This window comes from Chionomys nivalis, chromosome 26, assembly GCF_950005125.1.
Source record: "Chionomys nivalis chromosome 26, mChiNiv1.1, whole genome shotgun sequence".
NCBI lineage: Eukaryota > Metazoa > Chordata > Mammalia > Rodentia > Cricetidae > Chionomys > Chionomys nivalis.
Window position 1 is genome coordinate 832,486 of NC_080111.1, and position 16,154 is coordinate 848,639.

The window sequence follows — 16,154 nt, forward strand, 5'->3', positions numbered from 1 at the left end:
TCTTTTTTTTCTTGCATCTTTCACAGTTTCGAGGAGGCAATCAAACTTGCAGTAGCCTCCAACCCCTAGCGCGGCCTACCGTTACCGTGGAAACGCGGAGGCCGCCCGGTCCGTTCTCTAAGTCTTCCGTTGCCGCTAAAGTGCGCCCTAGGACCATTGGTTCCGTCCTAGCTCACTCTCTTGCCTGCAGTCGCTGCTGCGTCCCAAGCAATCTTGATTCCTGCCGGACGCCGTCACCGGCTCCCGTTAGCTCCACCCACTCCGTGGGCCCGCCTCCTCTAGCTCCGCCCCTGTCCGGAGGCCCCGCCCCCGTGAATCAGCTGATCTGGCGTCCCCGGCGGTGCGGTCCGGAGTCGCGCCTGGCGGGCGGGAGGGCGAGCGAGAGCGCGGAGCTGAGGCAGCGTCAGGTGAGCCGGTGCGAGTCCGGGACGTCCCTGGGTCGGAAGGCGGTCGGCCGAGGTGTGCGAGCTGGCGCTGCGCTGGCCTGCGGGCACCGCGATTGTCTGTGGAGGAGCCCCGGACGCGGTGGCTCGGCCCGGGTCCCTGCTGCTGCCGTGGTCCGGCTGTGGGATTCCTCCGTGTCCCCTCTTCCCGCCTCCGCCCACGCTGCTTTCCGCCCGTTCGCTCGGGAGGGTTTCTTGAATGCCCGCAGCGGGCGCGGGGCTGGCAAGCGGCTGAACCTCGCTGAGTGCCCGAGGTGGGTTTGCCCCCAGGATGCAGATCGCGGTGAGAAGTGGACGGGGGCTTTTGGTGGCTCGCAACAGCGTTTGTGGAAAATAAAAATAGTAATTGGTAGTTTGGCCAAATCCTATGCAATAATCCTCCAGAGGAGAAAATAAGCATCCTGAAGGCAGGAAAAGAACACAGGGGCGATCTGGAGGAAATGGTCCTCACACTGATGTTGGTCCTCCAGGCAACAGGGCTGTTTTGCAGACAGGCAGATGTGGGTTTGTAGAAGCAAGCTACAGAAGCAAGCAAGGATTTCTGTGGTGACCAGAGAGGAAAAGCACACTGGTTGAACTGGGGTGGCCAAGGAAGCGCTTTCTTTTTGGTTTGGGATGGAAGGGGGAGGAATAACTGCTGTACCCAAATTCAGGTTGTTAGTCTATTGCTCTTACATTTCTAACCGTTCTTTAGATGGCTGTCAAGGATACGCTGTGTGATGTAGGATTTTTCTCAGCAGGTACAGAAATACAGCAAAGCCGTAGGCCGCACTTTTCTGTTTTTGTGTGTTTATCATATACATGTGTTAGGTAATTGAGGTCAGTGAAAATTTTGCTCTTTATTTCGTACTTTTGATTCAGCGATTCGCTGTGTAGCTCAGTCTGGCCTAGAACTTGTGGCTCCCCTCCTGCCTCAGCATTCTCAATGTCGGGATTATAGACGGTCACCGCCATACAATGAGTGAAATTAATATTTTAACCTTGGTTAAAAAAAAAGCGCAGTGGTTAAGAGTTTTAGGCTTTGGAATATCTTGAACACATCTGTCTTTGAGCCTCTTTGCCTCAGTTTTCTTATCTCTATCCTAGACTTTCTTGGTGTTAGTACTTTTACATGTATGGCTCATGGATCATTTATTGCGGTTCCTGGGCCATGGGAAATGACCGATATCTATTAACTGTATAGTTACTTATTTCTTCTAGTACATCATGAGTCAGGCTACATAGTGACCTTTGTTTTTTAAGCGATAGGAGCAATAATATTTTGAAAGGAGCAAAATGGAGATTATTAAGAAAAGGGTATAACAGATTTAAGCACAGGCATTAAAAGAGTGGGCGAGAGACATCTAAGGATGGGCACAAGCTTCTCTCTCTAGAGTCACCAATAGATAGTAGGACCCTAAAGAGAACATGAGGACATAGGCTTCTCTATTGGCCGTCTCTGATAGAACAACTATTCTTCATTTTAAGAAATAATTTTATGATTTTTATTTAGAGAAAAAATGATTTCAAGTTGTCCTCCAGTAACTTTGGCATTTCATAAAGGTATTTTAATATGGGAAATATGCTGATATAATCTACACCTAGTCAATACTTGTTACTTCCTGAATTATGACTAGTATGGTAGATTTAGAGTTCGTAGTTAAATCAAAGCTGTTTTATAATCTTAAAATTTGCAAACATGGCCCAGTGAGATGACTCAGTGGGTAAAGGTTCTTGTCATCAAACCTGGTGGCTTTAGTTAATTCCTGAAACCCAGTGACAAAAGGACTGAGCTGACAGCCTCGAGTTGTCCTCATGAAAAATAATAAATTAAATAAATACAATAAGTTCCTTGAAAATTTGAAAATAGTATCTATAGTAGTGTTCAACAGGTAATTTGGTGTTAAATTGAAAAATAAACCCGAGGTAATTTGGGAAGAAAACTTGAATAGTATCCACAAACCACATTTATTTATTTTTGAGACAGGGTCTTGATTTGTAGTTTAGGCTGGTTTAGAGTTCTTTGATTCTCCTGCTTCAGCTTCTGGGCTGCTGGGATTACACATGTTTGCTACCGCACATGCCCCTACTTTCTGGGCTGCTGGGATTACACGTGTGTGCTACCACACACCCCTACTTTCTGGACTGCTGGGATTATACACGTGTGTGCTACCACACATACCCCTACCTTGGGCAGTTGGACTATCAGGGTAAAGGGTATGGTGAGATATTGCTGGAGTTCTGATTTTAGTTTTTATGTGATTAGATGAGTTTAAGACAACAGTAACTGATCCTGAGTCTTGGGGGGGGGGATTAGCCTTATGTATCCTAGGCAAGGATACATGAGTCGTGAGCCCTGCTTGGAAGCTGCAGCAGAGTCAGAATGCTAGGGGTTCTCGTGAGAGTGGAACACAGACCCATCTTGAACTCTTAAAGTGCTGGGAGCAGATTCATCCACAGTGCTCTGGAAGGAATTTGGATATAGCCTGACTTACAAAGCTACCAAAATTTTATGAGGTCATTAGCATCTTATTTTGAATTGGTTATATTTGTTAATAAATGCATTATCCTGAGATATTTTAATTCTAACAATTAAATGTCAAATTCCAAGACAGTGCAACAACTTATGCCTCTTATTGCTATGGCAATATTATAAAATATTTCCTGAGAATTTTACTAATTTTGGAAAACCCAAATTTTCAAACTGTGCAATAGGTACAGAAAGAACCTAAGTGAGCATTCTTGGGCATTTCTGGTGCCATGGCCACACACCTTTACTTTTAGAGGATTCTGACAGTCAGAAGTGAGTTTGGTAGGTCTGGGTTAAAGCTGCAAGCCATTGAAAGAAGGGTTGGCTGTAGGGAAAGATTCAGAGGGTAAAGGTACCAAACCTGACCACATTCATTCAGTTCCCTTGACCCATTTGGTGAAAGGAGACTGGTTTCCAGAATTTGTCCTCTGACCTCCACACACTAAACAAATAAATAATGTTTTAAAACCTAGCAAAAGTAAAAAGGAAAGAAAGACTATAAACTGAGTATTGGGACAGCCACCTGCAACTTCAGATCAAGGGCTGTGCCTTGCATGTAGGTCCTCCTTCAAATCTAGTCAGCTTGTTTGCAGTGGTTAGTGTGGACACAAGGCGTAAAAAGTTCACGCTTTCCGACCTCCAGCAGCTTTAAATGAGTGAAGACCGAGTAAGGGCAGTATCCTGCTAGCGGAGAATCGTAAGTCATAAGTAGCTTCCTAAGCCATTTTAGAGAGTGTTTTTGGGGAGGGAGGTTAGAATTTGAAGTGGCTGGGACAGGTTTCCAGCCGATTAACATGTCAATCCTTGCAAGTCTGCCATCCTCAGCCCTGCATGCCCGCTAAAGGTGTCAGCGGCAAGAAGCGGTTGTTGGAGTCTGGAATATTTGTAGGTGATGGAGTCCACGCATGCCTTGATCCACGTGTAAACATAGTGACCAGGACTCCAGGATTTTACCCGGTAGCACACCAGACTCTCTTAAATCACTAGTTACTGTATCCTCAGTGTGAACTCTGGTTTATTACATTATAACAAACTGTAACTAACCCAGACTTCAAAAGGAAAACACTAGTTAGGTTTAGTGGCTCATACATGTAATCTCAGAATTTACAAGGTTGAGGCAGGAGGATTGTAGATTTCAAAGCGACCTGGACTATAGTTCTGCCTCTTAACTCCATTTTTTTAAACATTTTTTTGTGTAGACAAAAAATTGTGGATGGCTACTTGAAAATCTAGTAATTTTGTGTTCGAGTCACTAGGGCCGCTATGTAATCTGTGAATTCTTTCAGAGTTTATGATACACTTGGCTCCTTTGTTTTATTGCTTTCCTGTTTTTGGTTTTAACAATTTTTTTGAAACAAGGCCAGGAGTCCCGTGGAGCCCAGGGCGGCCTGAACTTGCTATAGCTGAGGCTGGTTTTAACTTTTGATCTGCCCACCTCTGCCTTCTGTGTTGCTGGGATTAAAGGAGTATGTCACCATGCCGAGTTTTGTAGCAGTATGATGCTGGACTCTTTGGGGGGCCCCCTGCTACCCAGCTCCCAAAGGAATCACACACGGAGACTTATTCTTGGTTATAAACATCTGGCCTTAGCTTGGCTTGTTTCTTGCCCACTTTTCTTAATTTTTATTATCCCTTCTGCCTTTTTCCTCTTGGCTTTTCCTTTCTCTTACTTCTGTAAATCTGTGGATTGTTGTGTAGCTGGATGGCTGGCCCCTGGTATCCTCCTCCTTTTTGGCCTACTTCTTCTCCAAACCCTTTCTCCCAGTTTTCTCCTCCTTCTGTTTATTCTCTGCCTGCCAGCCTTGCCTATCCTTTCTCCTGCCTCACCATTGGCCGTTCAGCTCTTTATTCGACCACAGGCGTTCTAGACAGGCAAAGTATCACAGCTTCACAGAGTCAAACAAATGCAACATAAAAGTAACACACCTTGAAATAATGTTCCCAACACAGTTTACCTTCCTATCTTAATGTGTAAAGTTGCGTGTGTTACTTATTTAGATGTGTGTGGGTGCACTCACATCATGATGAGCATGTGGAGGTCAGAGGACAACTCTTGGGGGCCGGCTCTCCTTTCACCACGTGGGTCCCGGGGATTGAACTCAGGTCATCGGGTTTGCTGGCAAGCTTGCTCACTGAGCTGCCTCGCCAATCCTGTTCGGTTTTGATCACTAATTGTCATTACTTTTGTAACTTTAATTTCTACTATTTAATACATAGTTTTCTGTTTTTCAAGATAGGGTTTTGCTGTCCTAGAACTCACTCTGTAGACCTTGAACTCTGTCTCCTGAGTGCTGGGATTAAAGGCCTGTGCCACCACCGCCCAGCCATTGCTATTATTTTAATCAAAACACCCTTTGCAATCAAACCCTTGGCCTCAGACTTGTTAGGCAAGTGTTCTGCTTCCGAATTATATTCCTGGTCCCAAAGACCCATTTTAAACCAGCGTGAGAAGAGAAGCAGCATGAGGTGGGGGCACGTTCTGTACTCAGAGCAGAGACAAGGAGGATAGCCAGGGCTACATAGTTCTGGGCCGGCTAGGGCTACATAGTGAGACTGTCTCAAAAAACAGGTAGGGTAGAGAAGGGGATGGGGGAGAAGGAAGCGGAGAGAGAGAGGGACATAAGTTAGCATCCTGATTCTTGAGGATGCTGTCTTCTCTATAGAGAGCTATCGTGTTAGAAAGACCCAAGAGAGTACAGTGGATCAGCCTAAGAGTTTGAGGCCAGCCAGAGCAACATGTAAGACTTCATCTACCCATGTTTCCCACCCTTAATGAAAACCAAGGACATGGAAGAAGCAGAATGAAGTCTATAAGAAGTTAATTTTGGTAATAAAAATTACCAAAAATGATAGTGATTTTTTTAAAAAAAGAATACAGGTTCCAAGTTCCTTTCTTGGAACTGTTAGCATGTTTTGGAGCTGACATATTTCCCTTCTGAACAGGTGTATACACTGTATCATGAGGTCTGTGCCAGCCTCATCTTATTGATATTTCTGCAGCAAGAGGGGCAGGGCAATATTTGCCCTAGGACAAAATAACAAATCCTCATTGGCTCAGGCCAGATTTTACAGTTGACTGGTTCGAGGTCAGGGTGGACTTTCAGAGCTTTGGACTCTGGATCTCTGGTTCTGATATCATGGGAATACAGACGGTTCTTAGCTCTTCTTTTTAAAGACAGGGCCTGGCATTATTACCCAAGCCGACCTCAAACTCAGGGCAATCCTCCTGCCTTAACCTCCCAAGCTGTGGGATCGTAGGTTGAACTACTTGTAGCTCCCTTTAGCAGTGATTAGGACACTAGACCATACTCTTTATCAGGCACTCCCAGGTCCTTATTAAAACAGCATCTTCATAAACAGCTCATTTTCTCCTTACAGGAAGGCGAGGGTCCAGTGAGATCTAAAAGTGCCATCCCTTTGGTAAGAACCAAGGCTTGCTCTTACTTAGTTTTAATGTGTCACTGAGGGTTGAGTCCTCTTAGCTGTGAGGGAGATAACAGTTTGCAGACAGGCGTGCTCTATAGTGAGTCTAACTGTCGCCATTGGCTCCTATGATTTAACAGCTCGAACCACTAGCGCCTAGGTTGTCTGTTTCGTGGAGATCTGTGGATCTGACTCCACGAGTCCTGTTCATACAGCGTCTGTCAGAGTTGGTTAATGCAGTGCAGGAACACTGGACTGTTAGCAGAAGACATGCAGCAGGTGCAGGGCTCCTGTCGACATGAAGAAATGCAGCAGGCGCAGGGCTCCTGTCGCCGTGAAGAAATGCAGCAGGCGCAGGGCTCCTGTCGCCGTGAAGAAATGCAGCAGGCGCAGGGCTCCTGTCGCCGTGAAGAAATGCAGCAGGCGCAGGGCTCCTGTCGCCGTGAAGACATGCAGCAGGTTCAGGATTCCTGTTACCATGAAGACATGCAGGGGTGCAGGGCTCCTGTCGCCGTGAAGACAGGCAGGGGCGCAGGGCTCCTGTCGCCATGCAGGGGTGCAGGGCTCCTGTCGCCGTGAAGCACAAAGACCTTAACCTTCACCCTGGGAGAGCTGTCGCAGGGGAACCCTACAGTTGGGCCATTTTCACAAGCTCCAATGCTATGGACTGGAGAAGCAATCTTAGAAACATTAGGGAAACAACATTTATTTTTCTGAGCGTTGTATTCTCCCACAGTGGTCTCTTCTTTTCATGGCTCTGTGTGAGTTTTCAGTCAGACATGTCTTCCCGAAAAGTGTCAAACATCTTAAAGGTATTATAACAAAACGAAGCCCAGGTGTTGGATGCACACCTATAAATAGCCCTTGGGGGACTGAGGGAGGGGCTCACCAGTGAGGCTAGCTTGGGCTACATAGAAAGACCATATTAAAAAAGAAGGGAAATGTTTCTGCAACAATATTAATAAAGTAAAATATCTATAAAGTCGAGTGTCATCCCTTCCCCCCTGCCCTTCGGAGGGTGAGAGAGGGTCACTTGTAGCCCAGTCTATCCTCACACTCTTGTTTGTAGCTGAGGATGTCCTTGACTTTCCTGTTCTTAACTGCAGAGCCATCTCACCAGCCTCTATTTTTTTTTGTTTTTTTCACCCCTTCTTTTTTTTGAGACAGCGTCTTAAATATAGCTCAGGCTAGACTGAGACTTGTTATTGTAACCAGGGTGGCCTTGAACCCACGGCAATTGTACTGCCTCAGCTCCCTGATAGCTGGGTTCATAAGTGCTGGCACACCCAGTTTATGGCAGTTTCGGTCGTCAGGCAACAGGACCAGATTCAGTCTTGCTGTGGAGAATTTATTTCAGGAAATGAGATGTGGCTCCTAGGAGGGTCCTCCAGCTCCTGCTAGGTACTGTGATCAGAAGCACAGTCCTGGATCTCTGCAGATGCGCACAGAGTATGTCTAAAAGGGTCCTCTGGCTCCTGCTAGGTACTGTGATCAGAAGCACAGTCCTGGATCTCTGCAGATGCGCACAGAGTTGAACGCTGGCTTCGGCGTTCACTGCATACCATGAAATGGACATCTTACCAAAGCTAGCTGCTGTCTCATACAGAGTTAGTTGCAGTTAATAGTTCTGTTGATCAAATAGCATCACGTTTTTCAGATTTACCGTCTGTTTGCATAGCACCTTTCGTCCAACTTTGAAGGGTCCAAACCATTCTAAATTAGGCTCTTACAGAATAGAAAGTAATTTCCTGCGGATGCACAGATGGGAGTAGTGAGAACTCCAGGAAGTCTGGAATAAACAGATGGACGTTAGGTTGCCCTGCCAATGCAGGTTATTTGCAGAGCTGTGACCATGCAGTGCCCTCTGCAGAACATTGTAAATTTGGTCTCCGTATTATAGGGTCCACAGAAATAGGGCTTCGTTGCTTGTATTTGTGTGTGTGTGTGTGTGTGTGTGTGTGAATTGTGGTGCCTTTTAAGACATGACTTTTTAAATTGAAATTCATTCAACATTTCCTTTGCTTTTTTCTTTTTTTAAAATATTGATTTTTTTTTAAACTAATGGGTCATTATTTTTGTACAGTAATCTTTATTTAGCTCTTTTCCATTGGAGATTTTTTGGTCTTATGTTTTAAGACAAGGACTTGTATTCCGTTAAACTTGAACTTTTTCTTTGTTAATTACTAATTAATGTATTTATTTATTGAGGTAGAGTTCACGTAGCCCAGGCTGGCCTTGAACTCACGATAATCTGGCTCTCTACCTTCCTAGTCCTAGGACCACAGGTACATACCACCATGCCCAGCTTGGCTTTAAACTTTTTCATTCTCCTGACTTAGCTTTTTAAGAGCTGGGGTTATGGTCAGTTGCTACTATGCCTGGGTTCAGGGTGGAGGATTGCATTTTATTTTACTGCTTAAGGGGGAATACTCGGGAATGAAGCCAGAGCCAGTATGCTCTAAATGCTCTTACCACATAACTACATCCCCAGCAGGTTTAGGTTTAGTTTTATTAAACTAAAATGGGACCTTCAAGACGCCAACAATCTGAGTGTGAAATTACCCTGAGTGATTATCCTTTACCAGTTCAACGTGGTGTGTGTGTGTGTGTGTGTGTGTGTGTGTGTGTGTGTGTGTGTGAGAGAGAGAGAGAGAGAGAGAGAGACTTGTCCTTATAAAGTCTTTCCGATGCATAGAACTCCAGGTTTTGTAGGAATAAGAGCTCTGTCATCCAGTTAAATTATATCATTGGTGTTCTCAGTGGACAGCTGTGTTGGGAAAGAGCTGCACTGAGCTCTGGCGAGGGCTCAGCTTGTGGCACAGGTGCCCGAGGGATGGTTCATCCCTTCTCCGGTTAGCATGCTGGGGCATAAATAACGTCCCAAAAATTCTGAGCTGGTGATTGGTGAGGATGAAGAGCTTCTGTCTAGATCAAATGGCAAGTAGTGGGCCCAGAAACACCTTATTTAAAATCCAGATTTTTCCTAGCCATTTTAAGTTTGAAGCATGCTAGCTTTGAATTGAGATTGATTTTGGGGGAATTACCACATAAGTTCCAATATATGGAAAATGTTGTATTTTAATGAAGCACATAAAGTAATTTAATAATTATCCATTTTTGTTCATTATTGAAAATTAGGATAACTTGGATGTGATAAATCACTGAGATTAAAAAAAAAAAAAACCTTTCCCAGTTGGAATTTAAATTTTTCTGTGTCCCAGAAGTACTTAAAAAGTAACCTTAATATGTGTGTTAGTTACATTTCTACTGCTGTGATAAAATACCATGGCTACAACTTAGGACGCATTTAACTGGGCTTAGGGTGAAAGGGGTTCGTGCTGGCAGAGCAAAACTGAGAGTTCTGGAGGTGTGGACAGAGGTAGGGGGTGCACTGGGAATGCCACTGGGCAATTGAAACCTCACAGCTCTGGAACTGCGGACAGAGGCAGGGGATGTGCTGGGAATGCTGCCGGGCTGGACAATTGACACCTCACAGCTCTGGAGCTGTGGACTGAGGCAGGGAGTGCGCTGGGAATGCCGCTGGGTGATTGACACCTCACAGCCTGCCCCAGTGACACACTTTCAGCAAGGCCGCACCTCCTAATCCTTCCCAAAAAGTTCCTCCAACTAGGAACCAAGTATTCAAATAGATGGGGGATGTCTTATTCAATCCACCACAATCTGTATGTAATTTTTGTACTGAATATGTTGATCTTCAGATTGAATTGCCTCCTTTATAATAATTTCTTAAAACCTAAAACATCCGTTGCCTGGAAGAGTTTGACTTTTTGCAGGCTTTCTTGGAGTCTTTGACATTGTATTTGACGACCAGCAGCATTTTATAAGCTCAGTGGGCAGGCTCAGTCCTGACCTGACTGGGTAGGCAGGCTCTGGAATAGTTGGAATAGTTTCTCTGAATATTTATCACTCTGTGAACGAGCACTTGTTAGAGGTCCGCCCTCCCCTGCTCTCCCTTTGAAGGAATACAGTGGCAGAGTGTTCACATAGGCCTCTCTGCTCCTGTGCTTCCTGTTTATTATTTACTAAGCCGTATCTTCTGTTTAGGTCTTGATAGAACTTCTGCGGCCGGAATGATTTGGTGATGGAGTATTCCTCCTGACCGATGGACTCGAAGAAGAAAAGGTAAGACCGTCTTCTCCTTGCAGACAGCTCCACATGGTTGTAAGGAATGTTTAGTGTGATTCTCTTTTCAGTGGTGTTATGTGGGAGCACATGGTTGCATTTGTAATTGGTAGGTAAAGAGACAAAATTATTTGAGTAAAGGTTATTAGAGAAAAGCTTCCCTAGTTTCTTATGCTTGTAAACTCTTGTAGACATCTTTTCTTATCATCAGTGTTGTTTCAATCTCTCTGTTTTAAAATGTTAAATTGTGACTTTTCACAGCTTGTTATACCAGATTATAACATGAGGAAATATTATTTAGCAAAAGTAGAGACATTTTAAAAACCTTTTCTGCTTTCACTAAAATAGAAGAATCTCTGTTACCTTGAAATAAACAAACAAAAACACCGAGTGTAGCTAGGTGTGGTGGCACACATCATTAACCCTAGCCACTCAGGAGGCAGAGGCAGGCAGATCTCTGAGTTCAGGCCCAGCCTGGTCTCCATAGTGAGTTCCAGGCCAACCAGGGCTGTTACGTAGAGAAACCCTGTCTCGGGCGGGTGTGTGTGTGTGTGTGTGTGTGTGTATTCTTTCTTGACAGTATTCGGAAAGTATAAAAGACTGTTGTCAGTTACAAATTTGATTCTTAAAAAGTCTAAATATTGGAAAATAATAGAAGTTCCCCCCAAAACACTTGAACTAGGCAGCTATGGGTGGTGTATATACTGGTTATCCCAGCACATGAACAGTTAAGGCTTGAGGAGCGAGAGTTTGAAGTGAGCCTGGCTACATAGGGAGATTCTGCTTCAAAAAGCAAACCCCTATAAACACCTCCCACCCCAGTGGAGTTCCCATATAATCCAGCCGTCTTACTGTGGGGCACATATCCAAAGGGAAGGAAGTCTGTATCTTGAAAAGGAATCTATACTCCTCTGACAGTAGGAAAAATACAGCGTCAACTTAAGTATCCATTGATGGGTTAAAAAAAAGTGGTGTATACTGACAGTGGCCTGTATTCAGCCGTAAAACAACAAAATCTTGTTATTTGCAGCAACATGCATGGGCATTTTGTTGAGTGAAGTGAGTCAGGCATAAAAAGACACACACCGCATCCCCTTACTTACATGTGGAAACTAAAAGTTGATCTCTTGAAACTAGAGGGCAGAACGCAGGAGAACGGATGCGGCCAATGTCTGTAGGGTGCCTCTGTAGAGGAAGACTGCCTTAGAAGGTCCTGTCGGGCTGTAGGGAGAACCGTCGATGGGAATGGTTTTCCTCTTTAGGACTCCCTACAGCAGTGTGTGTCTCACTCTGTAACTCAGACTGTTCTGCAGCTCAGAGAATGCCTGCGCTGTGCCCCAGCCTCCCTGGTGCTGGGGTTGCCCTCAGGGGCCATCACTCCCATTCTGTGTATTTCCAAGTAGCTAGTAGAGAGGACTTTGAAGGCCCCAAATACAAAGAAACAAGTTATGTTTAAAGTAAGGAATGTGATAGTTACCCTGACTGTATAGAATTAACACATTGTTGCACTTTCTCTGTATGTTCAAGTATGTGCTTGATACAAATAATCATATTTAAAAGCTGGAAATACAGTGGGTTGGGGTAGAGCTAGTTACACAGCACTCGCCTGTTATGTGTACGGCCTTGGGGTGGCCCCTGGGCCAGTTCCCACCACCGTTAGCGAATGTAAACAGCAGTTAACTTTACAGTCCACAAAAGGTGAAAGATTTCATTTCTTCCTATCTCTCTCATCAAATCAGAATGGTTTTGTGCTGCCAAATATTAACCATAAAAATATCTCAGACTTTATTGTGTAGAGGCCAATTTGTGGGTTTAGATTTTCTCCTAGCCCTTTATATAAAGAGTTTTGTTATCTTGGCCCTGGTGTCATCCATAACCAAAGTGTAAAGCAAATGCTGGATGGTGTGACCCAGCCGTCCCGACGTCTGTGCTGGCAGAAGGTGCCGTCTTGGATTCACAGCCCTGCCTTTTCCAATACATATACAGACATATAGAAGGAATGAAGTCTCTTGAGGGTGAAAGATAATCGTTTGAGTTGTGGGAATAATTATTGTTTTCTTTTTAAATGTTTGTAGCTCAGCAGAGGCAGAAGGATCCAAAGAAAGAGGCCTGGTCCACGTCTGGCAGGCAGGATCCTTTTCTCTAACCCCAGAGAGGTTGCCAGGCTGGGGAGGAAAGACAGTTCTTCAGGCAGCCCTGGGTGTGAGACACGGAGTTCTTCTGACTGAAGGTATTTCAGAGGGGACTTGGTGATGCGGACAGCCCTGCTCGTGGCTGTATTAGGTCAGGGAAGGGTTCCTGGCTACTGCAGGCCAAAGCTTTCTAAGCTTCGTTGCAGCTTGTACCCTTTTGTTCATAAATTATATCTCTACTTCCTTTAAAAAAATTACATCTATTAGTAAATTTAAGACATTGTGTTATAGTTTTTGCTTTTATAGTCGTCTGAACACACATAACCTCACAGACTGATCTGGCATTTCAGAGCAGTAATGCCAGTGAGGGCTGGGCTCACTAACACAGTGTGTTCCTGGACCAACCCAAAGGCTGTCGCCTCACTGTCTCTCTGCCGCTCACGTTGTTATTCTCAGACAAGCAAGGGCATGGGTGCAGAGTCCCAGCCGAGCTCCGTCTTGTCAGAGCCCCTCTCCCCCTCCCGTAACCACCAGCCATGGAGTCTCGGTCCTGTGTTCCGTAGTCAGAAATGGCAGCCCAGCTCTGGGAAGCCCAGTGACGACCTGCGCTCGGAAGTAGAAGCACTCGGAGTCCCTCCCTCTGTTGACCAGCTAGTCCCAGAAAGTGGGATTCGGGTCAAGATTCCCATTGGTGTCTAATATTAAATTTCTGCTTAGGAGACATTTAAGTATTGATAATGTTTTACATTTTCATTGTAGGAACTAAGAGAAGAGAAACTCTAGGAAACTGCTTAAACCTCTGTCTAGAGGTTTTATGAAATAAACGTGACCATATAAGAGTTCTTTCTAATGTATTAGTATACTGCTTTTATTATGATACATATTAAGATTTTAGGAAATACTTGACGAGTGTGAACTGTAATTTAATATCTATTCTGTGGGTCTCAAAACGTATAATTCTCAAGGATATATGAAGCATTCTGGTGGTCTTTTTCCTTTTGTCAGTACTGAGGATTGAACCTGGGGCCTCGTAGATGCTAAGCAAAAACTCTAGCACTGAGCTATGGAAGTAGCCTTTGTTATAAATAAGATATCTGGAATATGTTAATTAAGATACCTGAAAACGTTTATTAAGATAATTGGGAAATGCCCAGAGGTGGTGGCGCACGCCTTTAATCCCAGCACTCGGGAGGCAGAGGCAGACGGATGGATCTCTGTGTGTTCGAGTCCAGCCTGGCCTACAAAGCGAGTTCCAGGCCTGCCAGGATTGTTACACAGAGAAACAACAACAACAACAACAAAGATATTTGGAAGCCTTTCCCTACCATGGTGTCTTTAAAAATCTAGAGATAGGCCAGTGAGATTGCTCGGCAGGTAAGGGCACAGGGCACGTCAGCCTGTCGACCTGCATTTGGTCTTCCTAATCCACACGAAGATAGAAGGAAAGAACCGACTCCTTAGGTTGTGGGTTGAGCCTCCCCCACATCTTATGTGCACACTAATAATAATGTTTTTAATAGAAGAATAATCTAGTGTCGTAGCCAGGTGTGGTAGCTCATTCAGGAGGCTGAAACGGGGTTTGCCATAGTTTGAGGCTAGCCTGGCCTGACGATTAGTTCCAAGGCAGCCTAGGTTACAGAGGGAGACCTGATCTCACAAAAGCTGGGATAGTTGTTGTGGGAAAGCTTCTCCTTGTTCTCATGTTTAAGCAATTATCTTGTTATTAAGTGTCCAAATTACAGAAGACAGACGATCATCTCAGCTGGGGATCTATAGAGCTCCATGGTAGAGCACTCAGTTAGCAGGAAAGGCCCTGGGTTCAATCCAGGGCGGAAAGAAAAAAGAGGAAAGGAAACGTTCATCTCATGCAGGCGCCATGTTCCTAGCTGTGTTTTCCAGGTGAGGAGTTGGCACACAGCTAGCTGTGGTTTACCTCAGTGTTTGCTGGCTGCTTTATAGCGGCTTATGATGCTGATGTCTGCTGGCCGTGGGCCTGTGTACCTTAAATTCTCACCGCTCCCCAGAATGCCAAAGATGCAAAAATGCTCTGCACTTCCCAAGTCTTTATGATATGCTTCTGAAGGTTCACTAACTTTCCCTTTTCTCTTTGGAACCTTAGATGGTGAGGTCTACAGCTTTGGGACCCTGCCCTGGAAAAGTGAGTCAGCGGAAGTCTGTCCAAGCAGCCCCCTTCTAGAAAGTGCCCTGGTTGGGCATCATGTTGTCACGGTGGCCACAGGGAGCTTCCACAGCGGAGCGGTGACAGAAAGCGGGGCGGTGTACATGTGGGGGGAGAACGCCGCCGGCCAGTGTGCGGTAGCGAACCAGCAGTATGTGCCAGAACCGAGTTCCGTCAGCATTTCTGACTCGGAGACCAGCCCCGTGTTAGCTGTGAGGATTCTGCAGTTGGCCTGTGGCGAGGAGCACACCCTGGCCTTGTCAATCAGCAGAGAGATCTGGGCATGGGGCACCGGCTGTCAGCTGGGTCTCATCACCACCACCTTCCCAGTGACAAAGCCCCAGAAGGTGGAGCACCTTGCGGGGCGCGTGGTGCTCCAGGTGGCCTGTGGCGCGTTCCACAGCCTGGCGCTGGTGCAGTGCCTCCCTCCCCAGGATCTGAAGCCCGTCCCGGAGAGATGCAACCAGTGCAGCCAGCTGCTCATCACCATGACGGACAAAGAGGACCATGTGATCATATCAGACAGCCACTGCTGCCCCTTAGGGGTGACGCTGTCTGAGTCCCAAGCAGAAAACCACGCCAGCACTGCCACCAGCCCTCAGACGGACGCACTGGATGGTCCGGGAGAGGTGTTTGAGAACGCTTTGGTAGAAACTGAACTGAACGTGGGAAACGTTCAGGCCACAAATGGCAATGCCGTTTCCTCTCAGCAGAACGTGGCTGGGACAGCCGAAGTGTCTTCAGCCCAAACGGCTCCCTCTTACCCTGACACCCAGGCAGTAACTGCGTACCTGCAGAAGCTGTCAGAGCAGGAAGAAAAGCCACCCCAGGTCCAGGTAGCTGCCGCGTGTTATAACGTAAAGGTGTTTTGGAGTTAAAGTATTTGTGTTTCTTTAGGAACCAAAGTCCTGAATCTTGGGGGCAGGTTTTATTTTTTCCCATCAGGCTGCTATAATTCTGTTTTGCTAGGCCGAGAGAGGGAGGAGCCTGTGTTAAATCAGAAATGCTCTTGATCTGACCCTTTTTAGTGTTGAAAGATATCGTGCTGAGCTTGCTTTAGAAGTGGCCCAGGCCCGTGTGTTACTTCCTTGCTTGTGTTTTGCCAGCCTGGCTGAGGCACCACGTTTTGGTCATCCCCAGAAGAGCTCAGCTCGGTGTAACCATGAGCTCTCACGAGCTGCTTGTGGACTGCACTGGTGTGTCTCTCCAGACCTGTGTAAAACTGTTTCCTTCTGTCTAGGGACCTTATCAGTTGCAGAATGTTTAGTTGAAGGCATATGTGTAATGATTTAGTTTCTAGATGAGGTGGTGCATGCCTGTAATCT

General features: G+C 45.7%; 1 protein-coding gene across 4 annotated transcripts in view; it reads left to right on the plus strand.

The window, feature by feature from the left end:
• Positions 1 to 301: 301 nt before the first annotated feature.
• Positions 302 to 16,154, plus strand: part of Als2 (alsin Rho guanine nucleotide exchange factor ALS2) — a 57,315-nt gene continuing 41,462 nt past the window's right edge. For 3 of the 4 annotated variants that reach the window (XR_009056403.1, XM_057758869.1, XM_057758871.1), the window contains exons 1-4: positions 302 to 407; positions 10,441 to 10,518; positions 12,594 to 12,748; positions 14,770 to 15,665. Coding sequence is in view for 3 of the 4 variants with exons in the window: in XM_057758869.1 (XP_057614852.1) it covers positions 10,499 to 10,518; positions 12,594 to 12,748; positions 14,770 to 15,665 (1,071 nt within the window). In the remaining variant the exon portion in view is untranslated. The other variant, XM_057758870.1, reaches the window with a different exon arrangement.